Genomic DNA, 22,086 nt, shown 5'->3' on the forward strand with positions numbered 1-22,086 from the left:
GCAGCATCCCCGACGTGGGGGGAGGACGAGCCCCTTTCGGTGGCATTTTGGGAAAGTTGCGGGGTAGCGGCAGCTCAAGGTCCTCAAACACGGCGAGGAGCAAAGGGGCATGCTGGAAGGGGGGGGGGGACAGGTCGTCTCTCACGGCTCTGAGTTGCTGCTGGAGCCCCCCTGCGAGCTCGGCACAAGCCCAAGCCGCTACGATTTGCCCTTTCTCCCTTTCCGCCTCCCCCCCCCTCCCATTTTATTCCAAAGGGGGTGCCAGGTGCGTGCCGCCCGCCTCGGCGGGGGGATGATGCTGCGCTTTAATTAGGAGGGTGCGGAGCGCCCATGTTGCACCGCTGAAGGAGAGCTCGGGAGCCTGCGGAGCATGGGGCCCGGCCGCGGAGGTAGCGCCCCTGCCCGCGGAGAGAGCCAGGAGGAGGCGGCGGCCCCCCCGGGCGCTTCCCCGGGCCCCGGCAGCTTCGCCCGTCAACTTTGTGCTGCCGAGCAGCGGTTGCAGTTAAGTCTCCTCCCGGCCGAGCTACCCCGGGAAAAGGGGATTTGGGGTTGGGGGGGAACCGGAGCCTGCCCGAGGATGGGGATGCGCGGCTGCGGACGGCCGCGGAGGCAACGCGGGGCTGCGACCCTGCCCTGCCCGCAGGTGGGATGCCGGGGGTGCGCCCCTGGGAGGGGGGGTCCTCGCTTTCCAACTTTCAGCCGCGGGGAAACCCGCGCAAGCTGCGCGCCCCTCCGCGCATTCTCCACGGACCGCTCCCCCCCAACCTTCCCGCAGCCCCGTTACCTTCCTGCGGCTCCCCCGCGGAGGGGGGGAGATGCCGGCCGGCAGCGCTGCCCTCCGCGGGCGCTGCCGCCCTCCGCCTCCGCGCAAACTCCGCGGCGGCGGAGGGAGGATGCGAAAGGCGCCGGGTGTCCTCCCCGAGGCTTTGGGGCTTTGCCTCCTGGCCGGGAGGGAGGAGGAGGCTGCTTGATCCCGGAGAGGTTGCGAGGCTCGGGCGAGGCTCGGCACCGGCACGGCCCGGAGGGGGCGCGGTGCGGGGAGCCGGGAACCCGGGACCCAGGGACCCCGGGACACCCGGACCCGCTGCTGCAAGGCTGCAAGGCTGGAGCTTGCAGTCAGGGCATCTCTGATTCCCTCCAGAGTTGGATTTTTTTTTTGTTAGAAGAGGTGGTGGGGGAGGGATGCGAATTGTGACCCATCCCGGCGGCTTTTTCCTCTCTGCTTCTTCTTGCCTTTTTTTTTTTTTTTTCCTCCCCCATCTGCTCGTTTCCCACTTCCCTTCCTCTCCGCCAACCAACCCCCTCCTTCCCTCTCTAAAAAAAAAAAAAAAAAAAAAAAAAAAAATTAAATAAAAAAGGCAGGGAAAAAAAAATGTATAGTCAGGGCTTCCCAAATGCGCGCCCCCGACCTGGTGCCAAGCGCGCCCCCTTCATTTGTTCCCCTTCTTGAAGCTCATTTTCATGACGTGGAAAAGCCTGATCCAGGGCAACAACAGCACCACACACACACACACACACAGGGAGCAGGAGAGAAGCCCGAGATCCTCCGCCGCGCCCCAACCCTCCCGCTCCGCGCTGCCGGTGCCCGGAGAAGGCGGCGGCGGCGGCGCTGGAGCCTGCAGCAGCCCCTCTCCTCCCTCCTCCATTGAGTGTGCCAAACAGCAGCTCTGCATCCTAAAGAAGATCATTGAGGGGCTCATTGCATTCCCAGCACGTCTCAGCCTTGCTTCTTTTTTTTTTTTTTTTTTTTTTTTTTTCCTTTTGCCTCAGCTTCAGCAGGAGTAGAGAGGGAGAGAGACGGAGAGGGAGAGACAGAGAGAAACCAGCAATCTTTAAACTCGAGCTTTTTTCCCCCTTCCCCCTTTCTTTTTTTTTTTTTTTTTTTTTTTTTTTGGAACGATGTGCTAAAATCTCTCCTGCAAACCGGTAAGTACAAGCTTTCTGGATCCTTTTGTTTCCACGTAGGGTCAAAGACACCCCCTCTCCCCAAAAGAAGATATAATAACCCTCTTTATTTATTTTTTTTTTTATTACAGCCCTTGCAGAAGAGAAAGAACTTAAGTGGCTAATATTTTGCAAAGGAGACAGAGAGACTGATACTGCAATATAGCTCTCATCTCTCTCCCTTCTTCCCAATTAGATGCTGGCTTTAATTGCAGGGGGTATTTCTCTTTTCATGCTTTCAACCATCTCTTTCCCACAGGGGAGGGTTTCATTCGCAAGTTGATCCTAAGGATTTCTTTTCGTTTCGCATTTCTCTCCCCTAAATGCATCTTTCTGCTCTTAAGTTTGTGGATGGGGGTCAAAATTTTCCAGTTCTTACGCGTGGAAGGGAAAAAGGACCTTTTCTGTTGAGAGATTAAGACCGAAAGCAATGATCGCTCCGAATAATTCTAATGGGCATTTCAGTGATTCAAGGAAGGCTGCATCACCACCGTTATTATTACCATCCTTAGCATTTCTCTATGCCCATACATTTGAAATATCTGGTGAAAGGAAGGGTGAAACCATATGTTGAAGGAGCTGCATCTCATTAGTACAGTATTATTTTCATCTGATTGGAGAAGAACCATGTCTTCATTCGGAAACGTATATAGTAGGATAGATAATTTATCGTCTGGTAAGTGTCAAGGCATTTTTTCTTCCACTTTCAGCTTTTTAACTGGGTCTCCTGCTTGGTCCTGGGGGCGCAGAATACCCTAATCCAAGGCAGGCTGAGTGTTTCAATCCTAGGTGCCTCTTCAGCTGTCACTTCCCTTTAGATCTGCTGATCGCATGGGCATGTGCTTTAGAAAGATTAATCATCTCTAAATGCTTTAATCAGCTAAAATGACTAATATGTGGTATGCATTTATCTGATAATATACCCATTGCATTAATTCATCTGTGTGTTTGAAAGGGGAATGTTTTCTTTTAAATTAGGATTGTTAACCATTTACTGTTTTAAAGACGTTGTGGTGGCTTCTGAAGGGAACTGTTTTCTCAGGGACATTAGCAAACCTTGCGCATTCCTTTGAACTTACATATGGAATAATATTGAGCTGGCAGGGAGAGAGATTCAAGGACTGAAATTCAATAACTTTGGGAGTTTGCATGTATAAAAGATGTAGTGTGACACTGGAGAAATCTGCCCACTGCTACGAGATTTTCCCCCTGTAGTTGACATAGGCTACGATGGCAATAAAGCCAAAACTGCAAACAAGTATGAAATACATGCAGTTCTGAACGCTGGTCCTATGGCGGAAAACACGCAAAGACGCAACACGTTCTGCCTGTGTGCTCCTATCGTTGTATGGTCTGCATGTGCTGTCCTCTTTATAGGTGGCATTTACCAAAAGGGGGGGCGGAGGGAGATGAGGGAGGCTGATATCGCGTGATTAAACCTTTTAACATCTCTTAAGTATAAATCAGGGCAAGGCTCACACACCCAACAGCTCTAGAGTTTGTTGTGAACGTCTACCCAACAATTGCTGAACTTTCCAGGAGTCTAACACAAGTCTAGCAGGTAGGGGCTTGGTAAAAGGAGTGGGGCAGGAGAGAAATACTGAAAATCTGCATTTTTTTTTTCCCATTGCAGTTTTGTAAACATCAACAAATGATGAAACCTTCCTCGGCAGAGACGCTTCATAAAGGAAGGATGTTGTGGATAATTCTTCTAAGCACAATTGCTCTAGCATGGACTACACCAATTCCCTTGATAGAGGACTCGGAGGAACTTGATGAGCCCTGCTTTGATCCATGTTACTGTGAAGTGAAGGAGAGCATTTTCCATATACATTGCGACAACAAAGGATTTATAAATATTAGTCAGATAACAGAGTCATGGTCGAGACCTTTTAAACTTTATCTGCAGCGGAATTCCATGAGGAAATTGTACACCAACAGTTTTCTTCATTTGAACAATGCTGTGTCTATTAACCTTGGAAACAATGCACTGCAGGACATTCAGACGGGGGCTTTTAATGGGCTCCGAGTTCTGAAGAGGTTGTATTTGCACGAAAACAAATTGGACATTTTCAGAAACGACACTTTCCTGGGTTTGGAAAGTCTGGAATATCTGCAGGCAGATTACAATGTCATTAAGCGGATTGAAAGTGGGGCATTTCGAAACCTAAGTAAATTGAGGGTCCTTATCCTAAATGACAATCTGATCCCCATGCTTCCCACCAACCTATTTAAGTCTGTGTCCTTAACCCACTTGGACTTGCGTGGGAACAGGTTAAAAGTCCTTTCGTACCGCGGGATGTTGGACCATATTGGCAGGAGCCTGATGGAGATTCAGCTGGAGGAGAACCCGTGGAACTGTACGTGTGAGATCGTGCAGCTGAAGAGCTGGCTGGAGCGCATTCCCTACACTGCCCTGGTGGGGGACATCACCTGCGAGACCCCCTTCCACTTCCATGGGAAGGACCTGCGGGAAATCAAAAGAAGTAAGCTCTGCCCCATGCTGTCCGACTCCGAGGTGGAAGCCAGCCTGGGCATCCCTCAGCTGTCGTCCAGCAAGGAGAACGCGTGGCCTACGAAGCCGTCCTCCATGCTGTCCTCCTTCCATTTCACTGCTTCCTCAGTTGAGTACAAAACATCCAACAAACAGCCCAAGCCCACCAAGCAGCCCAGGGCACCCCGGCCTCCCCCAACCCCCCGCGGCCTGTACCCCGGGCCTAACCAGCCACCCGTGGCTGCCTACCAGACCAGGCCCCCGATCCCTATCATCTGCCCCACCGGCTGCTCCTGCAGTTTGCACATCAATGACCTGGGCCTGACGGTCAACTGCAAGGAGCGAGGGTTTCACAACATCTCTGAGCTCCTGCCCAGGCCCCTGAATGCCAAGAAGCTGTACCTGAGCGGGAATTTGATCCAGAAAATCTACCGCTCCGATTTCTGGAATTTTTCCTCTTTGGATCTCTTGCACTTGGGGAACAACCGCATCTCCTACGTGCAGGATGGGGCCTTTATCAACCTGCCCAATCTCAAGAGCCTCTACCTGAACGGCAATGACATCGAGCGGCTCACCCCGGGCATGTTCCGGGGCCTGCAGAGTTTGCATTACCTGTACTTCGAGTACAACCTGATCAGGGAAATCCAGCCGGCGGCCTTCAGCCTCATGCCCAACCTGAAGCTGCTCTTCCTCAACGACAACCTGCTCCGCACCTTGCCCACCGACGCCTTCGCCGGCACTTCGCTGGCCCGCCTCAACCTGCGCAACAACCACTTCTTGGCGCTGCCGGTGGCCGGGGTGCTGGAGCACCTGCACGCCATCGTGCAGATCGACCTGAAGCTCAACCCCTGGGACTGCACCTGCGACCTGGTGCCCCTCAAGCAGTGGCTGGAGGCGCTCAGCTCGGTCAGCGTGGTGGGCGACGTGCTGTGCGCCAGCCCCGAGCGCTTGGCTCGCCGCGACCTGCGCTCCTTGGAGCTGGGGGCGCTCTGCCCCGCCGCTCTGCGCCCCCCCGCCGCTGCCGCTGCTGCCGCTGCCTCGCCCCCGGCCGCCGCCGCCCCCCCGCCGCCCTCCGCCACCGGCGCGGCTGCCTATGAGCTGCCGCCGCCCGCCGCCGCCGTGCCGCTCTCCGTGCTCATCCTCAGCCTGCTGGTCCTCTTCTTCTCGGCCGTGCTGCTGGCCGCCGGGCTCTTCGCCTTCGTGCTGAGGAGGCGCCGGAGGAAGCGGCCGTTCCGCGGGCCCCGGGCGGAGGCGGCGGAGCTGGGCGGCCCGGGGGGCTTCCAGGAGGGCGGCGGCGGGGAGCGCTCCCCGGAGAAGGCGCCCCCGGCGGGCCACGTCTACGACTACATCCCGCACCCGGTGACCCAGATGTGCAACAACCCCATCTACAAGCCGCGGGAGGAGGACGAGGAGGACGAGGCGGCGGCGGGGGGCGGCGGGGGGGAAGCGGCCGAGCTGCTGCGGGGCGCCGGAGAGCGCTTCACCGCCGCGCCCCCCGGCCCGGAGCCGAGCACCAACTACCGCACCTTGCTGGAGAAGGAGCAGGAGTGGAGCCTGGCCGTGTCCAGCTCGCAGCTGAACACCATCGTGGCCGCCCACCCGCAGCATCCCGCTGGCGGAGGGCTGGCGGCGGGCGCCGGGGGGCCTGGGGCGGCGGCGGCGGCGGGAGGAGCCCCCCGGGACCGCGACCGCCCGCCCCCCTGCGCCGTGGGCTTCGTGGACTGCCTGTACGGCACCGTGCCCAAGCTGAAGGAACTGCACGTGCACCCCCCTGGCATGCAATACCCGGACCTCCAGCAGGACGCCAGGCTCAAAGAAACCCTTCTCTTCGCGGCCGGCAAGGGCTTCTCAGAGCACCAAACCCCCACAAGCGAATACCTCGAGTTAAGGGCCAAACTCCAAACCAAGCCGGATTACCTCGAAGTCCTGGAGAAGACCACGTACCGGTTCTGACCGCCGCCCCGCCGCCCGCCCGGCACCGCCGCATGCGAGGAGAGGCTCCAGCTGTGCGCTCTGCCCGCCAGCTGTGCGCGCTGCGGGCAGGGCCGGCCTCAGAGCAGTAATCGACGAAGTGCCTTCGCAGACTTTTGCCAGCAGATGTTAATCAATCATTATTTTTTATACTGAAACTGAGACTTTGACTGTGCCATGTCTAAGGTATATTATTATTATTATTATTATTATCGGGGATCTTTGTATTGATCCTGATTAAGTAAATTCCATGTGTGTCTTTCTTTTTTTTCATTATTTTTATTTTCTTTTTTATTTTTCTTTTTTATTTTTTTCCGTTGCAGTAAACTTCCTCTATATTTTCCCTTGGAGGGGAGGGGAGGGAAGATGGCATTTTGTGGCTTGCTTTCTTCTTGCCCATCATGGCACAGATTCTGTACATTTATTTAAAAAAAAAAAATGCAAAGAAGCAAACGAGAGAGGTTTGCTGCATGCCTGGAAACTGCAAGAGGGAAGGGAGGGGAGGGTCTTGCTCGAATGTCTCACTCTTGTCTCTCTCCCTCCCTCGCACGCACACGCACCCACCCGCACCCCCGCCACCCCGCGGCAGCCCGGCCTCTCCGCGCAGTGCCCGCTGCTGCGCAGGGAATCCCAGGCGCCGGGGGAAGCCACCCGGAGCCGAGCAGCCCAAAGGATGTAACCACGTGGCGCACACACCTAGGGGATGCTCAGTGACACTTCATCATGACGCCATGGTTTTTTGGAGGACATCCGCACTTTCCTAAATAAAAGCAACATGCAAATATACAGGAAAAAAAAATGATAAAAAAAAAAGCTACTGGGCACCTGTCACTAACAGCTTTGTAGGAAGCACTTTTAATGTTTTCTCGCATACACACATACATGCACACACACACGCACACACACGAGAGGTACAACAATGTGCATATATTTATTCTGTAATTTCAAGTGAATATAAATTGTAAAGGTAATGTTTAATCATTGTACAGTGATGCGTCTGGTATAGCTTTCCTAATAAAAAGTTTTGAAAAAACATGCATATATATATATATATATCCACATATATATATATATAGGAATACAAAGCTTGAACCTTAAACGTCAGCTTCCCCCTACTGAGATTTCCTTCTCCCACCTTAACCTTGAAAGCTATTTTATTAATAACAGTTCGATGCACTGTGATGTTAACAGAAAAAAAAAAAAAAAAAAACAACCTGTACAGCTTCTCTTGCCAAGATACCACCTGAGACTTTTACAAATCTGATTTGCAATCCGTATTCCCACGCCGCACTGTATTTTCGGCAGTTCCCTTGCATCTCAAAATAGTGCCCTCTCGCAGGGGCACTGCTGGGGCTCCTTCTAAATGTGAAGCGAGCAGTCAAAGGGGGATGGGAGCGGGCATTAAAGCGCTTTTTAATTTTGGAAAAAAACAGGTGAAGGTCTCTGGGAAAGGATGCCTAAAGCTCCATCCACCTCCCCGCGGCCGGGGGTCTGTCTGCCCTGGCGCAGCCGTTTGTTTGCTCCGCGCTGGAACCGGACTGTGACCAAAAGAAAGGGAGGGAAGGTCCCGGTGGTATCTTGGCCTCGGTCCCCGGGGCCGGCCGGGCGGCAGCGGCGGCTCCGCTCCTCATCCTCCGCCAGGTGGCGCCGCAGCCCCAGCGCTGCCCGCCCGGCCCCGGCTCCGCCGAGCGCAGCCCCCGGGGCCCTAAACCGGAGCCCCCGGGGGCCTTACACCGGGACCGGGGGGACTGCGGGGGGGGGGGGGGGGGGACAGCCCACTGCCGGCATCCTCTGTCTCTGAGAACTGTCCTGAAGGTCTTCAGATATAGAGTTTTATAGCGAAATATCGAATATATATCTATAGGTATCGTTTGTCTTAATGGAGCAGCAGGAATGATAATTTATCCATAATAATAAATAATTTATATTTGTAATTTTTTTCACCCCCCATCTGCGTTAAAAAGCTTTCCCCCTTAGGGCATTTTTTCTGGTTGCTGTTGAGGGGACTAGGTTCTGCCACCTGCTTGGCGCGGGGCAGAAGTGAGTAGTGTCACATCACACCCAGCCGTCCCTCTGGCCTGGTGGGAACAGCTTTGTCCCACCCAGCACAACGCATTTACTGGAGATAAAACCATGAATGCTTGTTTTCACCCCAATTGTCCCCTTTATAGCTTCATCAAGTATGCTTATTGCAGGCTTTTTGGTCTATCTGTCTTGGAGAGGCAGCTGGGTGTGACAGTAGTGTCCCAAGCCCTGGGAGTAGCTGTATGTGCTTTGGAGAGGCAGCTCCAAATGTCTGTAAATCTATCATTGGCTCCATGGCTTTGCTAAAGAAATGTTATACATTTGAAGTTCTCAGATTCCTCTACTGAGCTGATATTGTTTTATTATTGCTGCAATTCAGCTCTAGTCTGTTGGGCATGGGGTTCTATTTTCTTTCTTTCTTTCTTTCTTTCTTTCTTTCTTTCTTTCTTTCTTTCTTTCTTTCTTTCTTTCTTTCTTTCTTTCTTTCTTTCTTTCTTTCCTTCTTTCTTTCTTTCCTTCTTTCTTTCTTTCTTTTTTAATTTATTTTAATTTATTTTTATTTCTTTGTTGTTGTTGTTGTTACCATTGTTTTGGTTTTGTGTGTATGTAGTTGTTTTTTATTTTTTTTTTCTTTTTGATTTTTTTTTAAGGGAGAGTGGAAGAGCATGGTCCTATTAAAAATAAACATCAAAGTGCAAAGGCCAGATCTTTCTTATGATAATCATTATAATATGATAATCAGAATTGCATTGATAAGCGTACATGCAAGTAACACGTGGAGCTATACAAACCAGGTTAAAGTACAACCCCTAGTGAGAGTGGTGCTGTGTACATTTGGCAATGTCATCAAACCCTAAGTGTTCATACTTGTATCCAAATATAGTAAAGCCAGTTGAAAATAATGTTTATATTTTAATTAAACTGCAGAAAGGCAAGAGAATTACAACATAACTATAGGTAGCAATCTCACCTGTGAATGGTGAGAAATCTATTTATTCAGTGGAAATAAATTTGTTCTATGAGAATGGAATTTTGTATTAAAAGAGATAATTTTTGGCTTACACTGAGTTATTTTTCTTTCCTTGTGTAGGAAACTTCCTTTTCCTTGTGTACTGGGAATTCACTGGAATCATTTGGGGATAGTTGTCTCTGGAAATATTGACAATACTTAACTGTGATAGTTAATGTATATTATGATGACTTCTATTTTGCTATTTCATTGTGTTGAGATGAGGCTGAGTGGGTGGTAGCATTACTTTCCACTGCAGGAAACAAAAGTGGATCCATCATCTCTGATCTGCGACGGGTGACTATTTACATGCTGTGACCTGGGTTGCTCCTAATTAATAGGGATTATTCTCTTAATCAGCAGTATTCTTGATAGCATTAATAATATTGGGAAGGAACCAAATAAAGTCAATGATCCACATTCACATTGGAGCTGTTTGATGGGATAATATTTCAAATAAATAAATACATTTTTTTAGCTTATTTCATTATTGTATAAATAGCTGGTATTAGCTTCAGCAGTTCAGCATGAGGCAGTGCTCAGAACCTTTGTGTAAATCTTTCACCATGTGCTTGGTTTATCCATTCATTGTTTATACTGAAATTCTTCCTACAGGTGGAAAAGAAACAAGTCCAGGTAAGTCCCAGTCCTAGCTGACAATGACTGCATACATGAGAATAGATAGTGATGGTGCTTGGTGCTCTTTTGTACTTCCCTGATATTGTCATAGATGCAAAAATAATATTTTACCTGGGTTAAACGATTTGCTTGAGGCTTGGACAATGCTTTATGGATCTCTGGGTTGCATCAATAGTGATGTTAATTTTCATGGTATAAATAATAATCTGACTTCCAGAGCACTTGCCATCTCTGAAAGTCTCACAGCACACCAGGAACTGGACTGCTCTAGTTGGGTGAATACTACAGAGAGGTTGTTTATTGTTAGATTCAGTGGATGTGAGTTAAGCTGTGGTAACTCAAGATGTTGTCAGAGACCTTTCCAGAAAAACAAAACAAAACAACAAAAAATAGCACTTTTGTGCATATCATCATGCTGATTTGGTTTTAAGCAAGAAATGTGCACTTATGGCCAACTTGTTTTTTCTGTTATAAACATTTAGAGCAACACGACAGACAGGTCTCTACAAAATATCAGTATGCAATGTTCTACATTTCTGAAACACAAGTATGCAAGCAGCAGCTCATGAGTACTATGCTACTTCTACTTTAGTCATATTTCAAATGAAGTTGAACTGTTCACATGAACGATGTGTGATGAACTGGCTTTATGTATTACAGATATGTTCACGTGAATAAGGTGTGCAGAATCTGGCCCTAAGTTTGGAAGTTCACTGGTTATCTATATTACTCAGCCCTAGAATATGACTTCTGGCAATGGTTCAGCCACTTAGATACGAACTTGTTCCAGAACTGCACTTCTTCCAAAGGCATTTCCTTTTACAACATGGATTTACATACATTCAGAAATCAGACTGCTGCACATTGCATATTCCTATTTTATGAGTTTTCCTAGACTTGGTTCTAAATCTGACTTCCTCATATCTGAGTTTCACAATGAATTTATGCATGGATTATACAATACAAAACAATTGTTTCCATGGGAGAAATGGGGAATAAATTTACCCAATATGTAGTTTCATAATTTCTTCATACTAACAATGTCTCTTTGTACAAAATATGCTATTTTTAATACTTTGTAAAGCTGATGTGAGTGGGAATACATTTTTTTTCCCACCTCTTGAAAAAAGATTCTGTTTTAATCTGGCAAACACAGCTAAATCCCAATTCAAAGCCTGTTCCTCTTAGTGGAAGAAGTGGAATGTGCTTGGAACAAACTCTTGTGTGAGCACAGACTAAAGGCCAAATCCTGCTCTTGTTGAAGCCAGTTATGAAATATCACATTACTGCTCAGTTTTAGTCAACAGACTCGAATGAAGAGCAAAGTTGCATCTCAGAAAATTGCAACCTATATTATGTGGATTCAAGTATATCAAGACAAGCTCTCCATGTTACTAGAAAAAGAATTTGTTACCATTCTAGTAAATTTCTTGATTGACCTCATTCACAAATTAACCAATCCTTAGCACTTTTTTATTCTAAAATAAGAGGATTTGCTTGCACACAAATATCAGTGTGTCTCAGTAGATTCAAGAAATGTGGAAATTGGTAGAGTTTAGATCTAATATCATAGGTAGCTATGTATTATAGCTACATACACCACGATTATTTATATAACAGTTGCAAATTATTTGGAAATACCTCATCAGTATTACTTTCTTTAAAAGCAAGAATATTTACAGACACCAACAATTGTGTTTCTTATTGTTTTTTTAAACGTCTTTTGTTTGATCCTTGTAGCTTCCCACTTCTTTTAAAATTCCATACTTCTATTTTCATTTAGGATTTTTGGAGGAGGTTGGGGTTTACTGACAAACCCATTAGCTTTGGGTGTATCTGGTGATACATGATGCTCACCAGAGAGGTGCTGGGGTGAAACATTGTAGGTTATCTCTGATCACTGTGAAAGTATTTGAAAACAGTCCCCTATGGTGGGACTCTTTTAAAACTTTCAATATTGTGGTGGTTTTCAGAACACTGTCAGGTTGTTCATTTTTGTGGAAAAATGATGGGAGAAGACTCAAAGGAACCAAGCCACTTGCATTGCTATAGAAATTCCCTGTCTGACAGTCGTACTGGGTAGTCTCTGTAGAGTGGATGCTGCATCAGTCTTTATATTTTGAATTTTAAGGATGTTAATTGTAAGTGTGGTATTGGGAAGATGGATGCATATGCAATACGAAGATGTTTGGTGCCTTAAAAAGAATATATAATAATAGAAAGTATAGCACAATGTAAAATATGAATAGCTCAGTCATATGCCATGTACTGAACAAGTCATGGACTGAATTTACTTTTTCTAACATTTTTTCCCATTTACTTTTTCTAACATCTTTATTTTTTGTACTAGAATTTTCTAAATTTCTCAAGAATATCCTATATATTCTATGAATTCTGAAGAAATGTTTTAGGTTAGCTAAGGGTAAAATCTCTCAGAAGCTGGAAATTCAAACAGATGCCACCAGCAGTGGAGGAAAATTCCTGTCCATGACAAGTGGCATGGAAGCTGGGGATGTTGTTGCAGCACTGTGCCAGGAAGGGCAGCTCTCTGCAGCGATGCAGATTATGCAGTAGGACTTGAATAAGTATTCATCCAGGGGGTGTTGAGTTGTGATGAGTCACTATTGAACTGGCATAGACCTGGAAAATGCTGCTGGTTGTGGTGGCATGGATAATCCTTCTGCTGATGGTGGCACCATTGCCAGTGGGGACTCCTGTAAGAGCAATTGCCCGCAAAAAAAGGGTTGTAGTCTTTGTCCCACAGTGATCATCTTATCTAATGCTAATGACTTTGCCCCAAGTATTAAAGTGATATCAGTACACTGATTATTGGAAAATGTTTTTTTCTTGCTTTGTCCATTTGACTATGCTTTTCTTGAGACAAGAGTTGTTTTGTATGTTGAGGAATTTAGGAAGGCATTTGTTGCTATTTTTTTCAGAACATACTTGTTTAAAATGAAATCAGTCTCTCATGGTTGTAACTGTCCTAAACCGAGATGAGTTTTCTAGAAAGCTATGTAAAACTTTGGTTTTGTTCTTGCTCTCTTAGTTACTATATGCATAAATATTTATATATTTTATATTTTATATATAATGATCTTTATCTGAATAATCCTTGAACTGAAGTCTGTCATTGAACTACGGAGGCTTTGGCTTTGGAAATCAAGGTTAATTACAGTTTTGTTGCTGTTGTTTCATGATTGTTTGTTTTGGTTTTATTCAGAGTATCACTAAAGAGCGGAAAATATTGCAGTGGGAAAGTTGTCACCACAGAACACTTCTTAATAGCACTTTCAAGTCTAATTCTTTCTTTTCATCTCCTTTTCTTTGGAGAATGAAGGAGCTGTGCTCCAAAGAGCGCAGGAGTTGCCACTTAGGCTGAGAGTTGAAATGTGCTCATGCTGCTGTGTCCTCTCATTCCTGAGAATGCCCAGAATGAACAGGCTCAAAGGAAGGTGTAAGAAACTCCCATTAGTAAGATTACAGGGTCAGATGTGGCCATCTAATCTTCTCCACCATTAACTTTCACCCTGCACAATCAGGTACCTGGAGGTCTCTCGCAACTGCATGCACCGCTCCTGTGTTGCACAGAGAGCAGGGCAGTGATGAGCACTTAGAAAAATCATGGTGTAGTGTTTCTGTGAAAAATGAACGTTAAAAAACTGGGCGTTGGTAATGGACATTGGCCGTTTAAAAGTTTGTCTCTGTGTTCTTCAGAAGATTCATCCAGGATTTCTCTGGTGCAGTTAAAATGCCATACAAGAGCACAGCTGATCACTTTTTGTAACAGCACTGCTGAAAAAATATCTATAACTAATGCATTCTTCTTCATTAGCAAACATCATTTCTTGTGGCATCACTTCTGTTATGTTTTCTTGCAGTGACCCAAAAACCTGGCTGCTTTGGAAACTGGATAGTATTGGCAATCAAAGAAATATGGCAAGTAAAGATATTTTTCAGATCCAGTTTATATCAGTATTTTCTTCAAAGAAAGGGCAAGTCGTAGCTACTGGGTCCTTGTTCTGCAGCCTTCATTGATTAAGGCAAAGAGTCAGTCATTATTCAATGTGTTTAATTATCCCCTTCAGTTTTAAGCCAACAAAGCAAGAAAGGTGGATGTACCTAATTTATGTATGTACGTATTCCTCCTGTGAGCAATGAGGGGGCACAGTGCTAGAGCCAGCAATGCCGATGGAAGGAATGGCATTATTAACTATGGCTGGGTTAAGCTGTGACAAGTGGGACCTGTGCCAAGGCTAATGATGCAAATGGCACTGCAAAGTCAAGCATCTTGCTGTGTTAGAAACAGTCAATAACAACATACAATTCCTGTTGAAACGTCTCTGTTAGAACAGGTAAAAAAATATCCCATAGAATTATTATTATTTTTTTTTTTTTCCCCACATTTGGCCCAAGTTCTCGAGCAGCATCCAGATTTGTTGGCATTCTCAACATTGCTTTTACCTATCTGCATGCACAGATAATCATTTGGCTGATGATAAGTTTTAACGCCTCACTTTGCACATTGAACATGTGCACAAAATGGAGTCCAGTTGAAAATATGGTTATCTTTGTTGGGTTTTTCTGTAGAGTGATGTTTTGCACCTCAAGACTTCATTCTGTAAGATGTATCGACCGGATTGCCTACCTGTAACTCAGCTTTGTAAGCAGCCTCCCGAGGTTAGCCACGGTGGTATTACATGCCTTGTGCTTTGCCAGCCCCTACAAGCCAGCCAAAGTCTGTTAAAGCCTTCAGAGCACAAAACACTGATAAGATGGATCACTAACAGGTATGCATCAGGGATAATGCAAAGGTGTTCCATGTACAACAACCTAAAATTAGCTGCTGTTGACTCAAAGCAGTAGTAACTGCCTCCTATGTTACCTCTGCTGGAACAGAGTGGCTAATGTATGTAAGGGAAATAATGATACTGAGTATGTACATTATATACATATATACCATATATATGTATGTATATGTGTATATGCTAGCATGTAGAAGTCATTTTTTGAAAAGTTCTGGGAAATTCAGGCATATGGCTTGTTTTGGACTGTTATAAAAAAATGAACATTCTAGTGATAAAGCTAAAAATGTATACATTAGGACCTACATTCTTAATGTAGGTCAGTGGAGGCACTTCTCAGACATATTAGTGTTTTGGACACTTAATCTTAGCAGCATATTGCATCTCCTGGAATAGGTTAGCAGAGGCAATGCAGGAGAAATTGCTGCATCTGAAGTCATTCAGAAATATTGCCAAGTTTCTCAGGAACCAGAATTGCAGGATAATGAGTATTATATTTAATTTGTGATGGAAAGGCAACCATGGGGAGTTCAGCGGAGGCAACTCAGATCATCTCGGCTCTGTGGGGGAGGGAGAATTTATAACTATAGCTAGCTAAAAAGAAGAAAGCTGTCTCTGTATTTGTGTGTATATATATATTTATATATATGTATATACAAATCTGTGTATGTGTAGATAACACTGTGTGTATATATGTATGTATGTATATGCCCATAATGTATAATATGTGTATCTATATATATGTATACATTTATATAAATTTATATTTCTCTATATAAATAGTCATGCAACTATGGAAAATAACATTTCACCGGTGTGTCCTTTTTTTAAAACCCAACAAGAAGCTTGTCCCATTAACATCATATTGCACAAAGTTCTTATTATCATTTACACATAGATAGGAGCGTTGCTCTATGGCTGAGCACCAGCCTGGAAGGTTTTTACTGCTCCAGAGGACTCCAAGCAAGTCATTAGCTATTCCACAGCTGTTCTTCATATGTGAAATAAAGCAATGGCCAAAGAGACTCAGGGGCTGCTTTTAAAAGTGAAGGAAGATGGGGTGTTTGACTGTTTATGCTTTGGAAATCCCTGTCATGCTTTGTAGAGTTTTGATGGTGAAATACCCTCAGTAGTGATTACTTTGGTTGCTGTTAATGTCCCAGCTAATGGTAACGGCTTCTGAACAGAGGGAAAAAGATGAATTTCCTGCTCTAAAGTAAGTGATCTGGAGTCTGATTACTTTGACTAGATGATGTATGGATTTCCATTTAGGGTTAGGATGTTAGGCGGTAAATCAAGAATCTTAGCTCAGTGAGCTTCTAGTTCAGGATATCTCTTTTATGTTATAATTGATTTTAAATAATTTCACTTCATCATCAGAGTAAGCTATACCTTAATTCATTAAAAGCTCAAAGAATTTCTCAACTGGAAAGCCATTTATATCAGGGTGAATTTTGCACTTGGCTTCAGTGGGGTTGAATCAGCTCAGAGTGTTTCATTAAGCACAGCACTGACATTAAAACAGTCTTGTAGTTGTGCAACTATTAACCAAAAGTGTAATTTTGTAATAAAAGTGAGCCTAAAAATGATTTGCTAGTTATGTATTCTATGATTATAGCATCTTTCCATCAAAGAGACCTTTAGGCAGTTGCAGGGGTTTTGGTTCTGTGCAGCTGACTGCTGCTCCCTAATTTGAGCTGCACGTATTGCCCTCCCCCAGCATCCCCTCAGCCCAAACAGTGGCTAGTCACAGAACTGCCACGTGCCTTGTGCTGGTGTGAATGTAGGTCATGGGGACGCAGTGGTGTCCTCACGGTGGGGGCTCTAGCACAACACAGCCTGTTTGTGTCCCGCTGGGACTGTGCACGGGGCTGGGGCCATGGCAGGGCAGAAGCTTTCTGCCTCGTGCACCAAATGCTCTCATGGTTCTGAGAGTGGCATGGGTCTGTCGTGCTGCCAATCTGCCATCGTCTGCAGACTGTAATGTGATTAGAAAAAAGAAAGGGGAGAATGAATTATTTCTTAAATCATTTGCTTCCTCTAAGGCAGAAGGCAAACAAACAAGAAATAATCACAGAACTGAAAACAAATACCTGGTGGTTTAAAATATATGATATGGAATGAAATGTTTCTTTTAAGCTTCTTGATTATACTGTGCTTTCTTATTTACACTAGAGGAAATAAGCACCTTACAGGAAAGTGCTTCCCAATCTCTTTTGCATAAATGCTGTAGTGGAACTTTATGTAATATATAGCTGCCTCTTCAAAAAAAAAAAAAGTAATTTCCATATAAATGTTATTTTTTTAATGCAGAAAATATGCTGAATCCATATACTATCATCTGGTTAAAGCAATCCTTTTGCTGTTTTTGTGATTTCAGCATGTTTTCCTGAATGAAGAAAACTAGAAGGGGAGCAGAAAAATTGATCATATCTTAATTAACTCATGCAGGCCTTATGGCAGGCTAACCATTTGAATGCGGTGTCTCTTGGACACCCACAGGCACATCATCTTCAAATGGCTTTTTTTTTTTTTTTTTTTTTTTTAGCAAGAAGCATCAGAATTTGAGTTGGGTGTATTAGAGTTCAGAGAGCTGCTGCTTTGCTGAGCATCTGGAGACTTGGGAGACTTTGGGAATTTTTTTTTCTGGTGCCACTTCTTAAAGAAGGTGCCTAGATGTCCACATCCTCAGGAAAGCACCACTTGACACGAAAAGCCCAGAATCTGAAGCTAGTAAAGGAATGATAAAGTGTGTAAATCTCTTCATTCTTAGTGGTAATCTCCTCTTTACAGGTTAAATTTAGTATATAATGAACCTTGGCTACTTGCTATATTGCTGTGAAGAAACAACAAACCCCACCTTCTTTGTGGTTGAATTATACAATACCATTTATATGTAGGAAAGGAACTGTGTAGTCTGAAGATTGGGCATGCAAAATATTGTTATAGGTGAACATCCAAATAAATTACATGACCAAAGCATGTAGGTGATGTAAATCATTGCAGCTCCATTGCTTTCAGACATCATTGCTTGTACCCCTGAGCTGGGAGGTGATTCAGGGATGTTTGCTATGTGCTCATAGCAGTTGCTCTGGAGGGCTTCCCATGCAGCCATTAGTGTTTTGTTAAAGTTTAAAAATGAAGGAAAATAAACCCAGCTCCTTGGGCTGCTTGGTGGGGAGTTTGCCCCTGCCTGTGGCAACCTTCTCCCTTTTCCCCCTGTGGAGGTTTCTGCCTGTGGGAATTGCTGCATGCTGATCTGTGGCTGTGCTGCATGGGCCAGCCCCTGTGTGGGCAGTGCTCCCCGGGCTGGCCTCCAACTCCTGCACAAGCTTCTGTGCCCCCTGAAACCTGCTCCTGCCCTTCTGTCTTGAAAGAAAAAGAAAAAAAGATCAGAGAAACACAAATTCCTTGTGATTTTCCTTTACCAAATCTTGTTTAAACCATTCCTTGAAGTAATTAGGTAACAAGGGCAGTGGCACTCTACTAGAATACATGATGGGGGGGATTAGGCTCCTGCAATTTGTGTCTCAAGATGTCTCAAAGGCACGTACCAAAGGATAACTACCTGTTGTAAAACACTTAACGGCTGAGCAGCTCTGGTGTTGAGTACCAATGTTAACAAAAAAGAACTGCGGTGGGGGGGAAATGGACAATATAATGTTAGATGTGGCTCTTTGGATGCAGCAGCTGATCTGGTGAAGCTACAGTTGTGATGGTTATAAAGGTAGGCAATGAGCACAGACAGCAGCTGTCAAGGAAACTACAGCAGTTTTATGGCCAGGACAGAGCTCAGAGATACTCTCATTATGACTATTGCCGATGTTTAGACAAGGATGTGCTGCTTATTCTTCACAATGTCTCTCCTGAGCCATGAGGAATTCTATTCTTTTTCCACTGAAAAGTATCTGGTTTTAAGTGGAAGGAAAATCTTCAAAGTAATTTTTTTAATGATTATTCGATATGTGAAAAAAAATTAAAAGCATTTACTTGAATATTGATACCAACCAAAATCTTTTAAGCATTGTTTTCATCTTAAAACAATTTTTATTTTTATTTTAGCTTAGGAAAACCCCTTTTTGAAGCATTGAGAAGCTATCTGAAAATAATACCAATTTAGAAGAAAACACTAGAATAGAAAAAAAATAGAAGTAGAGTTAAACTTAAGAGCATTTTTTCCTTTATTAGTACTAACAGCGCCAACTTCTATGTACTTTGATTCATGTAAAATTTTTTTGTAGGAAAGAAAAAGTATCCAGCTGGTATTATGGAGGAAAAATCATTCTCAGGCACATGAATGTTTTTTTTGTGCTCAAAAACGTTGTCTATCTTTGATTTCTTTCTAATAAAAGGTATCATGCATTCTACCTTTAGTTACTTATTCCTTTAAGGAAGAAATAAAAGAAATAAGGGAATCAAGTATTGAAGGAAAGCATATCTTGTGGCTTAGTACTGTATTATGGCTTAGAGTCATGAAACTGAGTTTCCATTGCCAAGAAATGTGGGTGTAATCAACAGGGGCTTGTGAATCCATAATCCTTTTGAATGAATATCAGGCAATTTACTGACTTCTCACATTATTACCAATGTAAACTACAACTGAGTTCATAGTCTGTTTTTGTCAGTCTTGTCATTACAAAAAGTAGTAGTTCTGGGAAGATTAAAGAGTAGGAGTAGTAGAATCTCAGGAAAATTGCAGTTACTTCATTTTTCAAGTGATATACAACTCTTAGACTAAAGGTTATGCCATCTTTAGCCACGTTAATGTAGTAATGATAAAATTAAGTGACCAAATCGCACAGGGAAAAAACATTCTAATGTTGCTTTAATTGGGTTGCTAACATTCATCTGTGTATGGGCAGCCCCTTTACTGCTCAGACCAGCTAACACCAGAAATAAGAATTTTTCTCAAATGTTTTGTTCAACATCTACAATCCTGAGTAATAAACCTTGAACAGATTTTCAATTGCTTATGTGCCTGCAACACACATAAAATCTGTTACAGGCTTTTAAAACCTATATGTGCATAGGACAGGCATGGCAGTATAACATACATATACAAATGAACACTTGCTAGCACAGTCCTGGTCTTAGCCTGCTCAAGTTAGCCCCTGTGAAAACAAAGAACATACTGTGGGCATTTGCATGTGAGCCTAAATGATAAAAATTAATATTGCTAAGCTGATTTTTAGCACCTATAATTAACATGCTTGGAGTGGGTGGACTTTACATTTGCCTGTTTCTTTTCACAGCTAAATCAGGGAAAAAGAAAAACTTGAAATGATGATCCTCTGCAAAGTGTTTTCCAAATTTCCTAGTGCTGTGGTAGGCTGGGTAGAGAGAGCCCAAAGAGGGAGCTGTGAACCTAAAAGCCTTCAGGTGAAAAGTTGCATTTTTGCTTCTGATGGAGTATAATTCATATTGTTTAGTCTTCTCTGAATATCTTGACCTTGTTCTTTTCAGCAATATCCCAAACCTTCTGCAGTCAGCCACTGTTCACTCCAGTAGAGCAGCATTCAGGTGTAGGAGTTGGACTCAATGACCCTTGTGGGTCCTTTCCAACTTGGGATATTTTATGATTCTAGGTGCTCACAGTGGCACACAGAATGCACGTGGTAAAGGTGTAAATTCCCTGGTTATTTTGAAGTGAACCTGCTGAGTTTAAGATGCAATCTGAATTTGGAAGGTGAAATTCCCATCAGATAGGAAAAATAAATACTTGCAGACCTGATCTGACATGTTAAGGAGTTACTGGAAATATTCCCACAATCTTATTGACTTCAGATGACCAGGCCCCCACTAAACAAGCCATAACAATAATTTAGAAATTTAAATCTTTATAGCCATAGTTTTTGTCAATGTAAACATCACAAAGAAATTCTTATATCTAGTGAATGAAAGTGCCAGAAGCATGAATCAAGAGAAAAAAAACATTGGAAAAAAGTTGGACACAGGATGGTGGTTAAGCAGTATGCAGCATACAGCAGAGACTGAAGGGACAGGTACAAGGTAAGTGGTGAAGATGCAGCCCAGTTTGACTGAGATGATTTCTCGAATTCTAGAAGGGGGAGTTATTGGCAAAATACAGAGTCACTGCAGACAGTAGCTGGAGCAGGTCCAAAGAATAGAAGTGCTCCCTGAGTCACTCAGGGCCAACTAAATGAGCACAGTAAGTTGATTGCAAAAAACTAGAATGCTGTAATTCAGAATTTAAAGGTAACTAAGTAAGTAGTGTATATTTGTCAGGAGAGGGCATCTAGCTCCTTCAAAGAAAAGCCAGTAATATTTTAAGCCTCTTAGCTTCTCTTCTGTTGAAGTGACTGGTGAATAACTGAGCTGAATCCAATTGGTGGCCTGTGTGATGTTGATGGCTGGTGTCATTGAAGTACTTCTACAATATTCTTTGAGTAAGAAAGCGGGAGCTCAATGCAGGCTCTTAAAGACTATTGTACATGTAATGTAAAGACATGTAATTAAAAAAAAAAAGTACCATTTGCTGTTTGCCCCAGAATGTTTCCTGTAGCCTGGACATGCATATAACAGAGCAGAAAGATTGCAGTTCATTGTGTTTGGGAGAGCTGGTATGTCCAAAATCCTCAAGCAAGCTTTTCAGAGGAGGCTGTAAATTACTTTTCTGAGGCTGTATCAATAACAAGTTTTTTTTTGAGAAAGTTTAATTTGAGAAAAGTGCCAAAGTGGATTAAATACAGGCTCAAGAAGGCCAGGAAAGGGAAACTGCTACTAGACAGAAGAGTTCTGAAAAAAATACACTGTTCTGTTTCTATTAATTCTGTGGTTTTTATAAACTCAGCAAAGATGTATTATATCTTCAGTAACAAACTTGGCTGGTGGCCTTATTTTGGAGGATGGCAGAGAATATAAAAAATATTTTCAAAGTAATGTGTACAGATGGGATTTGATACCTCTAGATGATTCTTGTATGCATTGCAAAGACAAAGGTAACAGGCTGACAATACAAAAAATAAGATCAGAAGCCAAGATGTTTAAATATTTAATTTCAAAAATGTTAAAATTTTAAATTTTGCAGGGTGACTAGGACTTCTAATGGACAACTTGGTAGACTTTTCTGATTATCTATCTTCTAAAGATCTTGTGAAGTGTGACCTATCATCACAAGTCATTAAAGTCAGTTTTGAAAACTAAGATCAGAAGTCATATCTAAGCTGACCAAGTGTCAC

At 44.0% G+C, this 22,086-nt stretch overlaps 1 protein-coding gene and 1 long non-coding RNA gene across 3 annotated transcripts in view; one reads left to right on the plus strand and one right to left on the minus strand.

The window, feature by feature from the left end:
• Positions 1–1,226, minus strand: part of LOC311441417 — a 35,407-nt gene extending 34,181 nt beyond the window's left edge. For both annotated transcript variants that reach the window (XR_014695925.1, XR_014695926.1), the window contains exon 1: positions 785–1,226. This is a non-coding gene — a long non-coding RNA (uncharacterized lncRNA). The remainder of the gene's footprint in view (positions 1–784) is intronic.
• Positions 1,227–2,010: 784 nt separating this feature from the next.
• Positions 2,011–22,086, plus strand: part of SLITRK3 (SLIT and NTRK like family member 3) — a 29,026-nt gene continuing 8,950 nt past the window's right edge. The window contains exons 1-4 of the mRNA XM_084530300.1: positions 2,011–3,505; positions 3,578–6,595; positions 13,964–14,021; positions 14,673–16,103. Of these exons, the coding sequence (XP_084386426.1) occupies positions 3,596–6,391 (2,796 nt within the window). The 5' untranslated portion in view covers positions 2,011–3,505; positions 3,578–3,595 and the 3' untranslated portion in view covers positions 6,392–6,595; positions 13,964–14,021; positions 14,673–16,103. The remainder of the gene's footprint in view (positions 3,506–3,577; positions 6,596–13,963; positions 14,022–14,672; positions 16,104–22,086) is intronic.

This window comes from Aythya ferina, assembly GCF_964211825.1.
Source record: "Aythya ferina genome assembly, chromosome: 9".
NCBI lineage: Eukaryota > Metazoa > Chordata > Aves > Anseriformes > Anatidae > Aythya > Aythya ferina.